At 38.8% G+C, this 19,576-nt stretch overlaps 1 protein-coding gene across 2 annotated transcripts in view; it reads left to right on the top strand.

The window, feature by feature from the left end:
* Dyrk3 (Dual-specificity tyrosine phosphorylation-regulated kinase 3) overlaps nucleotides 1-19,453 on the top strand; it is a 225,037-nt gene extending 205,584 nt beyond the window's left edge. Inside the window, exons 4-8 of one of the 2 annotated variants that reach the window (XM_069506590.1) lie at nucleotides 1,828-1,930; nucleotides 5,273-5,396; nucleotides 7,105-7,219; nucleotides 7,764-7,939; nucleotides 9,418-19,453. In XM_069506590.1, coding sequence (XP_069362691.1) covers nucleotides 1,828-1,930; nucleotides 5,273-5,396; nucleotides 7,105-7,219; nucleotides 7,764-7,909 — 488 coding nt within the window. In that variant the 3' untranslated portion in view covers nucleotides 7,910-7,939; nucleotides 9,418-19,453. Of the gene's footprint in view, nucleotides 1-1,827; nucleotides 1,931-5,272; nucleotides 5,472-7,104; nucleotides 7,220-7,763; nucleotides 7,940-9,417 lie in introns of those variants that run through there. The other variant, XR_011238102.1, reaches the window with a different exon arrangement.
* The last annotated feature ends 123 nt before the right edge of the window (nucleotides 19,454-19,576 follow it).

The following is a 19,576-nucleotide window of genomic DNA, read 5'->3' as shown; positions in this document are numbered from 1 at the left end:
GTGGGAAAACACCTTGTAAATGATCGGCTGCTTGGACGTACTCCAATTGCCCCCATTTCTTTTTTTTTGTAATATAATTGTAATATAAATCGGGAATGTCATAGAAAGTGGTCACCCGAATCGATTCATTTTCATTTCACGCAAAAATGTTAAGTGAGACCGGCTATTATTTTTAACCTTTCGTTTTGAAATAAAATGACATGCTAAGAAAAAATTCTTTCAGCGTTGAGTAATTACTAAAGGTTGATCATACTAAAATTATACGATATATTGATTAAAAAGATTATTATTAATTAATTTTTTTTAATAATTGAATAACCTTATACAAATATTATTCATGTACCTTATCAAATTATTTAGCTGTGATAGCCTAGTGGTTAGGACGTCCGCCCTCTAATCGGAGGTCGGGGGTTCGATCCCGGACACGCACCTCTAACTTTTCGGAGTTATGTGCGTTTTAATTAATTAAATATCACTTGCTTAACGGTGAAGGAAACCTGCATGCCTGAGAGTTCTCCATAATGTTCTCAAAGGGGTGTGAAGTCTACCAATCCGCACATGGCCAGCGTGGTAGACTATGGCCAAAACCCTTCTCACTCTGAGAGGACCCGTGCTCTGTAGTGAGCCGGCTGGGTTAATCATGATGATGATGATGATCAAATTATTTACGGTCAATACGTTAACTAAAAAGATACTTTGTAATAAATGTAAATATTTATACCGTACATCGTTTTGTTTGTACTGAAGTGAATTTATGTTAAACATATCCTGTAGGCTACACTCGGTAAAAAACGTCGAATTTATTTGGTCAAGCGCCAAGAAGCAAAGCTTACCTAACGTTTTGATAAATCCGATACAGTCGTATAAACTTGTATGAAACATTTGGTGTTGTATTTCCTTAGTGCATTTGTTTAGTAGAGTTTGCCTAATCGATCGTATCTGAATCTTTTTTCCTATTAAATGTGTTTTCCTAAGAAGTTAAAAAAGTTATCTTTATAAGAAAATAAATATCATAGATTTCTTAATTCTTAAATAAATTTTCTTTTTAGATCCATATTATAAATTCGAATATGTGTCTGTCTGTCTGCTAGATTTTCACGGCTCATTCGTTCAACCGATTTTGACGAAATTTGGTACAGAGAGCACTTGCATCTCGGAGAAGGACATACGCTACTTTTTATCCCGGAAAATCAAAGAGATCTACCTACGTGATGACAGCCTAGTGGTTAGAAAACGTCGGTATTCTATTCGGAGGGTCGGGGTTTCGATTCCGGGTCGATATGACCTCTAATTTTTAAGATTTAGCGTTTAAAGCAATTAAATAGATATCACTTGCTTAACCGGTGAAGGAAAAAATCGTTAGGAAGCCTGCACCTCTGGGAGCTCTCCATAATATTATGTTCTCAAAAGTGTGAAGTCTGCCAATCAGCACTTGGGCCGTGGTGACTTCGGACTTAAACCTTTCTCATTTGAGAGGAGATCCATGCTCAAAAATAGGCCGGCGATGATGATGATGATCATTGCATTTTGTACACCAAACTTTTAATATACCTAATATTAACTTTATTAGAAGAAACTATAGGTACTGCGCATAAGTGAGTAGGTTTCTGCGGTAGTGGGGCGGTACGGGAAGGGTGACAGTTGTCACAAGTTGACGAATCACTGAGCTCTCGCATCACCTCACCACACTCCTCTCGCACCGCTCCACTACCGCAGGAACCTACTCAGTTAAGCGTTATGCCTGTAGCACCTTAACAGAAGAAACTAGGAAGGATGCCCTTTTTATGCTATTTTGATATGTGAACGTGGCGTTTGTTTACATTACAGGTATGTCAAGAAGAGGCAAGCCTCGTGGTCTGCCGGGTTCTAAAAGTTTTGTCACAGCGCTCAAAGGTTGCCAAGACAAATACTTCATCGATTTTATTAGAAGGTAAGTTTATCGGACGATAGGTAGGTACTATTATCTCAAGTTGCCAATAGGCTTGCGGTTACTATTTTTCAATCACCAACTTTGCTCACTGGATGCTAGGAATTTATAAAAAAACTAGCTCATGCTCGCAACTTCGTCCGCGTGGACTACACAAATGTCAAACCCCTATGTCACCCCCTTAGGGGTTGAATTTTCAAAAATTCTTTCTTAGCGGATGCCTACATCATAATAGCTATCTGCATGCCAAATTTCAGCCCGATCCGTCCTGTAGTTTGAGCTGTGCGTTGATAGATCAGTCAATCAGTCAGTCACCTTTTCCTTTTATACATTTAGACAAATTCTTCATCGGCTGAAAATAATGGTGGATGACAATTATGAGTATATCATAAAGGTTCAAGGAACTGATTATTTTTGGAACCTATTGTCATTGTATTCCAAAATATTATGGTGCTAATTACTGGTCATATTCTGTGGGCTGTCTTGAGCATATAGGTACCTACCATTTTTTTCTTTTATTTTTACTGTGGCGGTTACCACAATAGAAACTAGATGGCGCTGTTCAATCGATGACGTAGTCCCGAACAAATGTACCGCCGATGGTAATCGCACTAACGGAGTTTTCTGCAATCTGGACTATATATAGAAGTTTCAAGACATAACCGTCGGCCCAGCTGGCGCTACCGAGCACAACCAACCGCTCGGTGGGAGATCTCCCCTTTGGTACGGTCGAGCCTGCACACCGCTCCCGTACATTGGTGACCCCGACGTGATCAAGAATGGTCGCACACCTCAACAACCGACGAAATCAAGAATGGTCGCACACTACAACAGCCGACGTCATCGAAGATAAACCGCACACCGCCGCACTCCGCACTGGCGCATACGTGATCAAGGGTGATCGCATACATCGCAACACCTTTGGATCACACACCGCAAGCCCGACGTCTCCTCCAAACTCCAAGTCTACAAGCAGCAACAGCAAGCACATCGAGGCCTGTAAGACGGATGTAGCCACAGCTTCGGGGCACAATGGCCCTGCACTCCATCACCAGCTACAAGCGTCCTGGTCCACCGCTTCTCTGGATGGTTAGCAGCCATTGCCCTTCACACGCCTTCACGCTACAACGCCACCTCTCTTCACTGCTTTACACTACGCGTTCATCTCGGAGGAGAGTGATGTGGCGGTTACCACAATAGAAACTAGATGGCGCTGTTCAATCGATGACGTAGTCCCGAACAAATGTACCGCCGATGGTAATCGCACTAACGGAGTTTTCTGCAATCTGGACTATATATAGAAGTTTCAAGACATAACCGTCGGCCCAGCTGGCGCTACCGAGCACAACCAACCGCTCGGTGGGAGATCTCCCCTTTGGTACGGTCGAGCCTGCACACCGCTCCCGTACATTACTAATATAAGGTTTTCATTTTCATTTCAAAAAAGGGGTGCAGGTCAGATATATGATATACAATTTTTTTCCTTATTGTTGAGTGCCAATTAGCTACTCAATTATATTACGATCTAGCCTAATGTATGACTAATAAGTAATTTTATTTTAACCTAAACTTATAAATTATCTTATATACTAAGAAATTGTCCACTGACGCATCTTAGTCTTTCTTGATTTGAGATATGACACTTTGTTCACGTGTTCTTTCAGCGCTTACACTATGTACACTATCACTAATCACTATACACTAACTCAAAAGGTTTGGTCCTTTTTAGTCTTCTCACTGTCTCCGTTACGTCAAGCAGCTGGATTGCTTCAACGTTAACGTGGTGGTGAAGCCTATAGTCGTGGGCTTTGGCAGATTTGGTGATAACTTTATGGACGTATTCAATTTGAAGGTCCCTATGAATATCATCATTTCTGATGTACCAGGGTGCATTTACAATATTCCTGAGTACTTTGTTTTGGAACCGTTGGATGATTTGGATGTTACTTTTTTTGGTACAGCCCCACAGCTGTATGCCATAAGTCCAAATGGGCATCAGGACTTGTCTGTACAAAAGAATCTTGTTGTGTATTGACAGCGAGGAATATCTACCAAGTAGCCAATACATCTGTTTATACTTTATATCAAGTTCTTTCCTTTTTTTCTTGACATGAGCTTTCCAGCGCAACTTCACATCAAGTGTCATACCAAGGTATTTAGCTGTATCCACGTAGGAGATTTTTTGGTCGTTTATGAAGACAGCGTGATACTTTTTTGTTTTATTTGTGAAATCTATATGAACTGACTTTGATTCATTTAGCTTTATTCTCCACTTTTTAGTCCATTTATAGACTTTATTTAGCGCTATTTGTACGTTACCCACTGCCTCTTCATGTGTGCCTCCTACGGCCATAATGGCAGTATCATCAGCAAAAGTGGCAATAGTATTGTTTTCAAGGTCTGGAATATCGCAGGTATATAATAGGTACAGGACCGGCCCTAAAACACTCCCTTGCGGAACTCCAGCTTTTATACATTTAAGCTCAGAGTAGGCATCTTCTTGTCTTACTCTAAATGCTCTATCTGTTATGTATGATTCCAGGATATCTGCGAATGATTTGGGTAGCTCGTTTCTAATTTTATGAATAAGACCTTCATGCCAAACTTTATCAAAAGCCTTTTCAATATCAAGAAATACCGTGGAACAAACTTTCTTTTCTTCAATTGTTTTTTCTATGGTGTTAACAATTCTATGTACTTGATCAATAGTTGAATGTTTCTCTCTGAATCCAAACTGATGATCTGGTATCAGGTTTTTGTTTTCTAATATTGGTTTCATCCTCTTCAGTAGGAGCTTTTCAAATAGTTTTGACATAATAGGCAACAAAGAGATAGGCCTATATGATGTTGCTTCATGAGGTGGTTTTCCTGGCTTAGCTATCATAATGACCTCGGCCACTTTCCACACATTAGGCACGTACCTGAGCCTAAATGCAGCGTTTATTATTGTGGTGAGCTTAACTATGGCTTTCCTTGGAAGGTTTAATAAAATTTCTCTCGTAATTAAATCATATCCAGGAGCTTTCTTGGGACCCAATTTGAGCTTTATTTCTCTACATATTTCATTGGGTGTCACTAGTTTGATGTCTACATCTTCCTTGATTTCCCTAGTAGAGTCTTTATCAATTTCTTCTCCTTCGTATGGCTGAAATATATTCTCTAAGTGTTCTGCAAATCGTTTAGCCTTTTGGTCGTTATTTATCGCCCACTCATTGTTTTCTTTTTTAATTGGGGGAATATGCATTAGTGACTTGTCCATATTCTTTGTCGCTTTCCAGAGTGAATAATTGGTGCTCCGGTCATTTGTCAAATTTTGAACAATGATTTCATGTCCCCATTTGGCAGGTGTCTAGAGTGGGAGCCGGAGAAGCGCCTGACGCCGGCCGCAGCGCTGCGGCACGCGTGGCTGCGGCGCCGCCTGCCGCGCCCGCCGCACGACGACGAGCCCACGCCCGCGCCGCCCGCCAACGTTAGTATCCACCCGCTCCCGCCGCCGCACAACCACGCCAAGCGCCTCGCGCAGACCAAGTGCACTGACAAATAGGTTTGTTTTAGTTTGGCTTCTTATTGCGCGTGACCAACGGTTGACATGTTATCCTACCTAAACTAGCCAGGAGATTCTAAATGAAACAGGAATGCAACACTTAAAACACGGATCTTTATTCGTCTAACCCTATTGTCGGCACTTATATGACGACAATCTACTCTAAGAGTAATCTGAAATATTTTTTTTGGCAATTGAGTTCCCGATTGTATGCTATAACAGGACTTTTTGGATCTTAGAAATATCTCTTCAAATGTCTGAAAAGCACATTTACATAAGAAAAAAGAAGAAGAAGAATATATGTGAATTCAATAAACTATGTATATTTCTAACGTCTGATTCGGTATGCGATTTGGCGTTGCTGTAAGCATACCGAAGATATTGTTTAATAAAACAATCAATAAATCACAAAAATGGAATTTGCGAAAAATAAAAATTTGTACTTTTTGCCTTGATGAAAATAAACTATTTCGGATGTACAATGGATATACGCATATGGGTTAGTGATTTACTTGTCGCAATTACCACGTTAACAGAAACATTTGAGACATTGGCTTTAACAAATCAGTCAGTTATTTACGTCAACCGTTGTATGCGTCGCAGTGCTGCTTGTGGTTTTTGGGCATTTTTTTTAAATTGGCTGGAGTGATTATTAAATTAGCTTTTTTAATTAAAGTTTTAAAAACCAGCAAACTAAGTAATATTTTTAAGCTATAAATCACTTGTTAAAACTTAAACCACATGCACACTTTTATTTTATTATTTATTTTAAGTTTATTTATTATTTTGTTGCAATTTCTATTTTTTAATTTCATACAATTTTACAGAGAATTTTAAAGTGGTGATACACTTGCAAAACATTATTATTTTTTAATTAGGTCAGTGCATTTGTAGTTAGAAATTTTAGATTATGAGTAAAAAAGATGGAAACTGTAGATAAGTAACCACTAACTCCCTCACTCCCTTTTCCCCAAACTGTTCAATCAATAAAATATAGTATTTTATTATAGCTATTTAGGTACTGGACTTGGTCCACAAAGAGAGAGATGTTCACCATCATGCAAAGGTAGCTGGCTTTCTTTGGACATTTGCTGAGAGTACTTTGCACAATTCTCCTTCCCAAGATCAGTGTTGGAAGGTAGAATACGGTATTTGATAACTAGTCAAATCAGTAACTTTTTATCAAACGTCAAAACGCGCACTTAGTATGCGATATTCTATGAAATACTGGAATGTGACGTCACATCATAATGACGTACTTTTTTAGTTTAATCGTGGATTTTACGTATTTTGGAAGACCCCCTATTTCAGATAGAAATAATTTATTTTTGATGTAGTCAAATACCCAATAGAAGGCAAAAGGGCTCTAGGTCGCCAAAGATGCAAATGCTCGGACGATATAAGGGGGTGGACAGGGCATAGTTACCCGAAAAAAAAAAAAGTCGGTGTTAGAAGCTTTTCGGATGATGATCGCCAAACTTCGTTTCGAAGAAGGCACGAGATGATGGCGATGTTATAGCGGTTTTATTGGTTACACATACTCGATTTTGCTTGATCACACATGTCGATCGTCAAAAATCGGGCACATCTGTAGGCACCTTTAGTAGATCCGTGTGATGTTCCGTTGTTACAGTCTAGCGGCGGGTCGGGGTGCGCGGGCGCGGGCGCGGCGGCGGGCGCGCGCGGGGGCTCGCTGCGCACGCCGCTCGCGCGCACTCCCGTCACCTTCAACGCGTCGCAAGTCGCCAGTGAGTACCTTAGCTACCTTTTAGTAAAAGTTCCAGTTCCATAAAAATTTATGAGTGGACACCCTCACGCGCTATTAAAATAAAACTAAACGCGCGCTGAACTAAAAGCAGCTGTTTGTTTGGCGGCCATTTTTGACGGTAGGTAGTGACGTATGAACGTTACTTCCGTCCTAACTAAAACTAAAGATCTGAGTTGCTTTTTAGCACTTACACCCCGGCAAGACTGTTGCCGCAACAAACAAGCCCTCCACATCGTTCTCCACCAGCGGGTTACAACAGTGTTAACAACGAATTTTTGTTGCAAACAAGTGTTTACACTCTTGTAAACACCGCCGGTGGAAATCCATGTGGAGGGCTTGTTTACAACAGTCTGACCCAGACTTAAGACTCCATCAATCCAAGACCAAAAATGTAACTCTATCTTCTAGAACACGTTAGATTTTGGTTTCAGTGGTGATCTATAAAATTGCCTATTAAATATGTTCATCAAATTCATCAAGCTCTGGTACCAGGTTACATAACTCATGTGTCGTTCGTTCCACAGAAGCGAAGCTGCAGGCGGCACTGTCGGAGGAGAGCAGCGGGCTGGGCGGTCTGAGCGGGCTGAGTGGGTCGGTGGGCAGCGTGGGCGCGGCGGGGGGGCGCTACTGGGCGGCCGGCAAGCTGCCGCACCTGCCCGCGCCCTCCTAGCGCCCGCCCGAAGCGCGCCGCCTCGCCAAGGTGAGCACACCTTCTTCCGCAGCTTACGCTCCTGGTAACTGCAGTGACTTAACCAGACCTGATCCGAGACCAGACCTGGTTTCGAGGTTTCGAAACTTTTTTCTCGATGATATCTCGGCATACAGATCACTGACAAAACTTATCTTAAAACACATGGAGTGTTTTTGCAGGATTTTTTACAAACCTATTTAACGCTTAGCACGAATGTGCGGAACGATACGATTACCGCCGGCCACACAATTTGATATAATATATCGCAAATCATTTGCCGAATCCGATAGTAGAGCCGTACCATTATAGGATAAAGAAAGAGATAGAGAGAAAGATGAGAGAAGAATTACTTACCCGAGAGAAGTTTGAAATTTCTAATTGTATACTACATTCCAGTTATTTTGTTGATTAGTTATTTATTATTTTACATATTTGACTGATATCACTTGCTCTATATCCTTCTTTTCAAATAATAAATAAGATCACATAAAAATGTATTAAGTATTAAAATACACTTTGCTAATTCACTATTTTATTACACTGTGATCTTAAACTATGAATCCAGTTCTATGATTTATGTAAATGTAAACGTATTTATAACTAGTTTTTGCCCGCAGTTTCGCCTCCAACAATTCATTAGGTATGGCGATTATAAAATTAATAATAAATATATAACTACCCCCGCATAATATTATAGCGTACCTATACTATATTAGCTCGCTTGATATAACAATTCAATTAGCTGAATATATTACATGGTATCACTATCCGTTAGTGAAAATATTATAATGATGCATTTCCTTTGTTTTAATTTTGAAAAGATTGCGTTGTTTCATAGCTTTTTAATCCTACACTCCCTACATTAGGGGTCATTCATGTATTAAATCTAAAAAAACAGGGGATATGAACGAGTTATTCGTTGCATTACCTACTATATGAGTAATCCGACGAATGAGTCTAACTGAATTAATAGTCAACATGTATTTATTTTTCTTATATAGTACATATATGGCCCCTAATATATTGTATTGTAGCATATATAAGTAATATACAATTCAGCTTGCACTTTAGTATTCTTTTTGCTTTGGTTTAAAATAATATAGAATACTGCACACTGAGGTTATTTGTACTAGGCTTTGACTAATTAGTCCATTTTCAATTAAATCGGCTGAAAATAAAGAAATCAATAATCAAGGAACCTTATTTGTTATGACATTAACATCCTAACATATTTGTAAAGTAATTATTGTGCTTTCCGATATGTGTGGCGCAGTCGGTAGGATTTGAACCGTTGCTGTCACGGGCAATATGATTTGATTTCGCAGTGTTGGTTCTGTGCCAGCGCCTGCTAAGAACATAGTGTATGTATAACTTATAATATTGTGCATGTTGCATTTTATTGACTATTTATTTGAAAATGGATTCAATGTAGTCTGAGCTCGGATTGATGCAATGGTTATGGTGCTAAAGATGATTTCACATTGCAGGTGTCGTCCCTGGAGGCGCCTCGACGCGCAGGCGTGGGCGGCGCGCGCCTCGAGCTCGAGCGGCGCAGCCTCGACCTCGAGCGCGAGCTGCGCGCCGACCGCGACTCCGACGCCTCGCTCGACGACCGCGACCACCTCGTCTGATCGCATGACCGCCTCCGCCGCCGTCCGCCGGCAGACTGATGTCACTACCGCGTCTGAACCTCGACCTGCGTCCAGTTGGAGCCGTGCTCATGGCAGTGACTGTACTAATGGAGTGCTCACGACTGCGTCACTCAGCGACTCGCGGCAGACTGACCACAGTGCTGCCACCAGCTGGAACCGCACCTGCGTGAGTGACGTCACAACCGCCCACGTCGGTGGCCATCGCGTAACGAAACTCAGTGCTGACCCCAGCTGGAACTGCGCTCATGCTAGTGACGTCACTAACGGAGTCGAACCAGCCACGACCGCCCCCGTCGGCTGCTCTCACACTACTGATCCCAGTTGGAACTTTCTCGAAGTTCAAAACTCTGACTCCGTTCGTGGTCGCCGCACGACTGCGTGCGTACAAACTGTGCCTACGTCGCACCGTGCGAAAGCAACGGTCCACGTGAGTGACGTCAAAAACTTGAGCGCCTCCGCTCTGCGCCCACCACTGCCCTTTAACGCCCACCACCACAGAAACGACTTCTTAATGCCAGGGAATGTGACCAATATTGTGCCTAATATACCAGTTTATTCATTAAATGCTCAAAACCATATACCTCACAATGAGGGTAGAAACAACTTTAACACGCACACCTGCAGTAATGTGCCTAATTGGAACCGCAGTGTCGATATTTTAAAAGCATTACACAGCGCTGTTCCACATAATTCTAATCAAGATGATGATAGAAATGTAAGACAAACTTCGAATGTAGGTAGACCAATATTTGATATTTATGCTGTATCCAGTGAAAATCTAAAGGAGGATTATTGCAGAGACATTGGAAACCAGAATTATTATAACCCGACTTTGTACTATAGAAGCAAACCAGAGGAAGCAACCTCAAGTTGTACTTGTGTACCCATTTCGATACCGCGAGTATCAAGCTGGAGTTTTACAAAGAAAACTGTTGCAACTACACCGACTGTATACCCTAATGGAGCAGATTTTGAAACTACCCACCAATATGCAAAAAATAACATGATCAAAATTCAATCGGCGGATAATATAAGAAGGCTACAGTTCATTAATGCAAGCGTTCCAACTACATCGGGCCAAGTTGCTTGTAATAAAAGAACAATCTACCCTCCGAATGACAACGATACTAACGCCATCTACTGCCCACAAATATCACCTAAAGGAGCTATCTGTCATCAACCTAGAGAAAATAACGTTGCACAAATTCAGATACCAAATCTTGGTGGTAAAAATGTTCTTCCGGATTCTGCCAAAAATAGTGTCGTCCATTGGACAAGTTCTGTGGAAAATCGGGTATGCTGCCCTGAAACCGTTTTGTATGGTGCTGTGTATGGGCTCAAATGCTTAAAATAGCTAGTAATTTTGGTCATAAAACGTTAGATTTTGTGGTGGTGGGGACGAGGTACATTTTGGTGGGTAAGTGCAAAAGGTGAACATGAGTGTCTGCGGCGTATATTGTGTGGAACAATTATACCCCATCGTTGCTTCAGCCCGCGTCTTTAGTCTTTCAGTGTCGATGAATATCGCTTAGTACTGATTATACCCTACACTGCCTAGCGCCTGTACCTACGAGACGTTTTAGATATTATAGTCTTTATATATCGTACGCTTTAAGATCGCGTGTTGCATTTAAAACTTTTGTAATTAAACTTCGAATACATAAAAGTGTATATGTATAATATTAAGATGGACACATACTTATAATAAGCGACGTGTGTTGAGTCGAATCAAATAGTGTTTGTTTCTATGTCTAGTGTCACACTACAACTTTCTGCTTACGTACTTTCTTTCATAGAAATATCGATATTTGAATTTACTCGAAAAAACATTACATTTCATTGACTCTCATTTTACATAATATCGGACTGAAAATAAGGCCAAACTTTATGAGTATGTTTCTAACTTAAAACTTGGGTTATGTAAACAAGCAACAAGCTTTACACATCGAATGATTGAAAGTGTACTCTGCCATTATATATTAATTGTATAAATTAATCGATCCGATTCTCTACATTCGACATAGTATAATGCCAATGACCAATCTGTGTCTTTTGGACAGAATCGTAAGACTTGACACGCATGTAATCGATCCCTAAAAATTGAACTATAACAAAATCGGTCGTTATTTGCTAGTTAATTTGTATGCTACATCGAATGCCAAAATAACGATATGAATGTATATATGCTATGCTTGCTATAGCAGCCGATTTTGTTAAAGAGTAAATCGGTCGATAAAAAATCGGTTACGCGCGTATCTTGATATGTTATTCGATTACGTTCTATGCATAAAGGCTCATGTTCCTACGTGTTTATTAAATTTTTACATCGCGATACGAGGCAACGGTGGGGTATCGACTTATTATAGAACAATTTCGCTTGGCGGCGAGCGTCCAAATGAATCTAGTGCATAGCGGCAAAATTGATCTCAGTAAATAAATAAAGACTACAAAAATACGTATATAAATACGGACATCTAGTGGAATTGTGCGAGTAATGTGTTTTACTGTTTTCTATGTATTATACATATTGTAACGTGAGGACGTTTGAGAGTCGATCGTTTCGATGTTAGTGCCTGCTAAGTCCGGTTTAGTGTTAGAAACCTCGACCACTGTTAAAGGGAACTCTTTGATCATTTTACCGAAAAAACGACTTGCAATTTCGAGAAGGGAATTTTTTTTTGCCGCTCCCCGCACCCCCCTTTAGTGCGAACGGGCGTGGAAGTGGAAATTCGTAGAATCTTGTAGCGTTCAACACAAGATTTTAACTGAATTTTTTCGCGTAACGCATAATTAAGGATGATTTACATTAGACTGTGCCGAGTCCGACGCGTGGACGAGATGCAGATTGGAACTATACGAAGTCACAGCAGACCGTGCCGGATACGAACCGTATTCGAGTTTTTCGAGTCCTGTTGCTTCATATAATATTCCGATCCGTCGGCCATGGCGCGGGTCGGGTCCGACACGGTCTAATATGAATCTTCCCTTACTCTTTCTTTCGGTTGTGCCGAAACCGTCGTCACATGAGTGATTTTATTATACATACTAGTATAGTAGTTAATTTCTATGAAAAATTCTCTCTCGAAAACCCGTAGTTAATAAGCTTTATTATGTGTGTGACTAAAACGATTTTCTACAGAAACAATTGACGTTTTTCCTTTGTTTTAATTAAGTATGTTATTTTTAATTCGACTTAGCGTATTCGTTATTAAAACGTCCCGCAAGTGATAATAGTGAGGTTGCATTCATGCATGGGTGGACCATATATTCGGAATTCTTAAAAGATTTAAGGCTAGTTAGTTGCATCTTTGCTCTTTGCAAGGCCCTTTTAAAAATAGTTTAGTTAAGATGTGCGATTTTATTTCGGTGGATAATAGTTATATATATATATTATGTATAGTGTATGTAATGGGTTGATATGAATTTTTTAACGTATAGAAGCACTGTCGCACACAGCTTACAAAAACGTATCGGCCATTTTGTTATATTATATAAATGGTGTTATATAGTTACATAGCGTTATAGCTAGCGCACATATAAACGGACTGCATAGTATTTTTTTATTTTGTCTTCTAACTCGAGATATAAATTGATTCTTGACATTTTGGAATTTCAAATCATTTTTATAAAAATTGATTACACTGACTAATGCAAAAATATAAATCGCTTGAATTTGTAGATAATCTTTGCCAATGTCATGCTATTACAAATTCATATTGCACCTGTATATCGTACCTATGTATGTTATGTTATAGGTAGGTGCTGGTATTCAAATCAAATTTAATTTAATGGTTTTTGTACAAAAGTTTTCACTCTCAGTCATATTTTTTGCACAAAATATACTTTTCTAGTTTTCGTCATTTGATCAATGTTGCTCGCTTACATGTGCGCCAACTTTTTATATTCAGTAGACGGTTTTTAGGGTTCCGTACCTCAAAAGGAAAAACGGAACCCTTATAGGATCACTTTGTTGTCTGTATGTCTGTCTGTCTGTCTGTCTGTCAAGAAACCTACAGGGTACTTCCCGTTGACCTAGAATCATGAAATTTGGCATGTAGGTAGGTCTTGAAGCTGACATTAGGGGAAAAATCTGAAAACCGTGAATTTGTGGTTATATTACACAAAAAAAAATTAAATTGTGGTCATAAACTAATAATTAGGATTTTCAATTTTCGAAGTAACATAACTGTATCAAGTGGGGTATCATATAAAAGGTCTTCACCTGTGCATTCTAAAACAGATTTTTATTTATTTTTATGCATCATAGTTTTTGAATTATCGTGCAGAATGTCGAAAAAATACGACTGTAGTACGGAACTCTCGTTGCGCGAGCCTGACTCGCACTCGCACTTTAAAACAGAAATACATACAGTTCCTTCATTTACTATGCGTCAAACGTATCAGTCCATTTACCATGCGCTCGAACACACTTCTCGATGTATGTCAGTGGTGCTGCTTCTGATCGCAACTAAATGTTAGAGTATTGACATCTTTTTCTTATCAAGATAATAAGAAAAGGACAGCCAAACTCAATTTAATTTAAAACTGTTGAACCTCGTGACTTTAGGTGCCACTCTTGACCAATGTTTTTGCACAGTAAAATACTAGCACTAAAATATAGTCTTTATTCATTTTCCGTCTCTTTTTAACAATATTATAAAGAAAAAGATGCAGATACTCTAAATTTAGTTTAGAGAAAGACATCAGAATCGACGCCAGTAGCGTGTGATTTAATTTAGCATCGTTATATATCCACCTTGTATGGTAAACATTCTTATGCCCTTTTTATACTGCTACTCAGTACAATAGACCGACTTTTTATTGCTTTAGTTGAATTACCAAGGAGTAATTATTCAAGAAGAAGATAATTTACAAAATATTTTCACTAAATTAACTAATTTTGAAGGGACGGGTGATCTTTTCTTTTCTGTTTCTATCAATTGCTGAACATATATTTACTACCTTTGCCATTTACTATTAGATCCGATGATGTAAAGAAATGTAGATGCAATCTAACAGTCCATAAAATCAAAAGAAAATCTACAAGGAACTGTCTCTGTCATGCTAATTTGAACTCTATTTTAGTCCTCATTTAGTTCATTATCAATTGTTCAAGCTTTTTTCTGCTCAGTTTGCGCTTATGAAAGTTGCCTCTAAAATGGAAAATAGCCAGCAATTATTGAGAAGTCTACTCGATTTTGCAAAGCCAAAAATTTCCTACATAATTTATAGGACCACGTACATAATATAACTTTATTGATGAAACATTTTATTTTAAAAATGCTTAAGTAGTTCATTTATTAGATTCAAATATAATTATGTCGAACGTACTTGAAAATCTCAGTATATAAAGGGTTAAATGATTCTTTAATTCTATAGATATTGCGCCATATTACAAGAAATATTTGCTATCATTACCTACTAATTGACAGTGAATTTATATAATAATATATCTTATATATTTTATACAAATGCCATAAAAAAGTGATGTCTTTCAAGTAACCATAATATTTTGTTTGGTTTGGATTGCCAGAGTTATACCAACTAAAATGATGATTTGTGCCTTAAAAACATACCCTGTCTAAAATTGAGCATCCTTTTCACAATGTTTTATAAGGATAAGGATGGCGATACGTTTACACGTCTTGTCAATAATTTATTTTATTTATTTATTTATTTTTATTTTTCATGAACCAAAATTTGTAGTTACAAAGTAATAATAAATTCTTAAATTTATTTTAGTTTACAGATTTATGTTTATGTACTTATTCAGTGTGAATTGGCAATATTTTTTGAAATACGACGCGTCTTGTATAGAATTAGGACTCAAGGGATGATTTACACCGGCACGTGGCAAACGCGGGCCGTGCCATGTATGATGCGCGGACGAAGCATGGATTTAAAACACCACGAACATTTTATGTGAAGCAGTAAACTGCACGCTACGGTGAAGCATAATAATGCATCGCCGTGCCGTGATCGTGCACGGACACCATAAATCATCCCTTAAACGTAAAAGTTGTAAACAACAGTGCAATATGTTTGACTAATAATTTCAACTGTGAAAACATTTATTTTGTCTTCCTAAAATATAATAATATTTGTAATAACGTTTTTTACAAAGGCCTATATAATTGTCTGTGTATAATCGACTAATGCATTTTTATTTTTCAAAATATCTAGTTGTAGATTATTTTACGGTATGTATGTAAATTACTTACATAGGAGAAATTTTATTGATTTCAATTTTCAATTCAATGAAATGTACATTTTGAATTATTGACTTATGATGGGTCACTTCAGAACTAGCGAATTTTATATTTAAGGTCTACACACACTTAGGACACCAAACGTCCTGCGGCGCGAGTGTCACTTACAATATGTCGCAAGTCGCGTCGTGGGATGTTGCAAATGTTTCCGACCTTACAAGCGCAAATTAGAAAATAAAACATTAAAGAGGTGCAAAGTAATGCTTTTTTATTTAGGTAAATTGTGATAGATAATGTAGATTACATGTTGTATAAATGTTTTAAGTACATAATATATTTTCCCAATTTGCGCGTTATATTAAATTCGCTAGTTTCGAAAGTGCTATTTAATTTAAAATTGTGAGAAATTCTAAATTTCAAGTAGGTACCTATACAACCAAAATTGATTCAAAGATTTTACATTAAATAGTTTGTGTCCCGTTGATTATTTTATTTTGTTGACGGTATACTCAAAGTAGCATTTTATATTTTGGCTTTTAAAATCTGAAACAAACAGAATGCGCGATGCAACGCGGCGCGATGGCTACAACTACAAGTCGTAATACAATAAACTGCATGATCACGCGTAACCTGCTTGCGACAGTGCTAATGGATATCAGTCGACTGCGTTGGTTAAGCAACGTTGACCCAAGCCGGTAACTGTATGGACCGACTTTGGAAGTCCATATTTTGGCCTTTCGTTTCCTCCGTGCTTCGAGACAGCACGTAAAGCCTCCAATCTCGTTATTATATCTAACATCTGTTAATAAGCTTTAAACAAAAAAAACAAAAATCCCGTATACTTGGTCATGTTGTATGCAAAAGAATCTGAGAGCCCCGAAACACTAGCCCGAGAAAACCGCTTTCGTAAGACTAAGCTAGGTAGTTGCTGTACGCCGCCGCCGCGCTGGAGTCGCGAATTGTGTGTGTTCAGGCCTAAGAGCGGTTTCAGATTAGCGTTTTTTGCGCGATTAGCTCGTTTTTGTAAGCGTGCCTTTTGTCACACGCGTGTACATATTGTACGAGCGTAGACGCGCTTATAAACTTATACATTCCAGCGTGTTCGAGCGAACCCATTGGAATGAGCGCGTGCACGCGCGTTCGGTCAATTGAAGCACGTATGCCGAACCGAGCGTAATAAGTGCGCGCAGAAAATACGTCAATCTGTAACCGCCCTAATTGTTTTAAGTTGACTGCCTTTCGTTTATTATGCTCAATAGTTTTATATTTAGTCTGGACACATCAGTGGTGACATTAGTTTATTTTTTTAATCCGTACAGCGGTTTAAGGTATTTAGTCAATTATTGTATAGCTTTCTTTTTTCGTGAGAGCGAATCGGCTGAGAGTCAACGTGCAGCCTTAAGAGTCTTTTCACATCGACCGTGTCTGTATAAATAGTGACGAACAAAAATAGATAAGACTTTTTTATAGTGCCCATCGTATGTGAAACGTGTATCTCTAATTATACAGGGGCGATCTCTGAATGTAAATTATAATATTAAAGAATTGTGATAGCTTATGATTTTCTTTTCAAATAATTCACTGTCATTGACTTTCGCTGTGGGGTTGCAATACTTTATTTTTGTAATGGTAGACACAGATTTGCGGCACGCCACTCTACTTGCCTACCGTGCAGAGTTACAACATCCGACAACAATCCACCCCACGCCACGCCACGCCAATAAGTTTTAAGTGTAAGATGTTAGTGGTGCGCTGCTTACCACACGTGGCATGGCGTGGGGTGGCGTAGAGCGGGGTGCGAATATGTTTCTACCAAGTTTGAATTACGTGCGTAATGTCGTGTACTCGTGTGAGTGGTCCAAACGCGCACAAAGGTTATATGCTAACGAATGAAAGTACAGGATTTTGTATACTAATTATAATGATGAATGTAAAAACCATCACGTTTATTATATACAGGGTGTTACTAATAAACAGGGCCCTGATTCTCTATGATATAGAAAACGGAAACGTATTTTGTGACCAATGTTGCCAACTTAGTGCCGTCAAATTTGACGTCACAATTAATGCCAGTAACGATAAGATTAATGTCTTAGTGAATGAGGGCTCAGAGACTTTCACTTTGGGTGTGACAAAACTTGCCAGAGTTGGCGTAAATCTTTTAAAAAGCCCCTCTAGAGGCGTTGTTCATTTTCCTATAAACATCTTATTCACATTTAACGCCAATTCTAGTGAGCTAGTTCTCTATGCAGATTACACTCAAAACTCAGTTTCCCTCTAGCACTAAACTTGGATTCAGAACATCGTAATCGTTTCTGTTGACTGTATTTCTGGTACTCGTGTTAAAACTGTATATTTTAGACGTGGTAGAAGAAAATCAACCAATCGGAATGCGATGTTACGTCGTCTTGACCGTATCAGACAATGACCTTTAGCTACTATTGTTTACATATTTATTAGGAAGACAACACAAATCTATAAAGACTAATAAGACAGATTTATGATATGAGACCGTTGGCGTGCAGGTCTTATGAACATAAAAGCACTGCTTATCCAGGTTGAAATCGTTGAATGCTCATTTTTCATCATGATAGTCAGTAAATACTCTAGTTTCCTGAGCTAGTTTCGAACCCTTTGCACGTCACTGTCAGAGACATGCCAGTTTGTTCTATTAAAATGAGACAGATTAATACCTCTTTTATAATGTCTTGGTTTAACTCATATGTAAAGTCTAAGCAAATTCTAAGTACGCTCTATGAAAACCTCTACACATGTCGCTAGAGATATTGGACCTCCCTGGGCGATATCGATTGACATCGTCAGATAACTTGTCTCGCGACTTATTTCTTTCACGTTATCAACACCTCAAAGTCGCAATTGTTGCCAGACGACAACACAAAGTTACAAATGTTGCCAGACGACAACATAGTCACAAATGTTGCCAGACGACAACACAAAATCGCAAATCTTGACAGACAACACAATCGCAAATGTTGCCAGACCACAACTCAAAGTCGCAAAATAATATAGTAGTGCGATGGCCCGACATCTCTAGAGGTACGTTTTGTAGATATTTCTTGTTCTCCCGTGAATACAATACTTAGAGTGAGATCTATAGGGCGCACTTTGACTTAGATTAGACTTAACACAGACTTAAAACGAGACAGAGCTATATCTCTTACATAAATCTGTCTCATTTTAACTCAATCTAAGTTTGAGCAAAGTCAAAGTGCGCTCTATAGATCTCAAGCCCAAGTAGTATAAACTCAGCACATAACGATTATGATGATTGCAATGTAAGAATGACAAGATTGGTGTTAGGTCGAGGGGGGGGGGGGGGCTGTTCCAAACCTCACAGTTTCATAAGCTATCCACTTGGCAATGATCAGTATTAATCATTTCAATCATCGAGTCTCTAATTCAACTGCCAAGTACATTTAATTGTAAGTATAATTTGCTATAATCTGAAGATTATGTATAGCGGACCCTAGTTACTATGATAGCTTTCGTTGAATGCTGCATTTCTCTATACCTAGTTAATATTATTTTTTGTGAAACATTGTGTTCTCATTTTGTATGTAAACGCTGGTGTTTCAGTTCTTGAAACTCATAGTGACAATGTGAATACTATACAATTTAAATAAATGAATTATATAAATATGGTTTTTGGTTTCATTTAGAATATCTTACCAACAGGTGAGATTGCAGTCAAGGGTTAACTTGTATCTGAATAAAAAATAATAAAAAGACTAGTCTACAGAGCCCGGCAGGAAGTAATGTACATC

Source organism: Maniola hyperantus, chromosome 23, assembly GCF_902806685.2.
Source record: "Maniola hyperantus chromosome 23, iAphHyp1.2, whole genome shotgun sequence".
NCBI classification, from domain to species: domain Eukaryota; kingdom Metazoa; phylum Arthropoda; class Insecta; order Lepidoptera; family Nymphalidae; genus Maniola; species Maniola hyperantus.
This window is presented reverse-complemented; position numbering and strand designations above follow the sequence as displayed.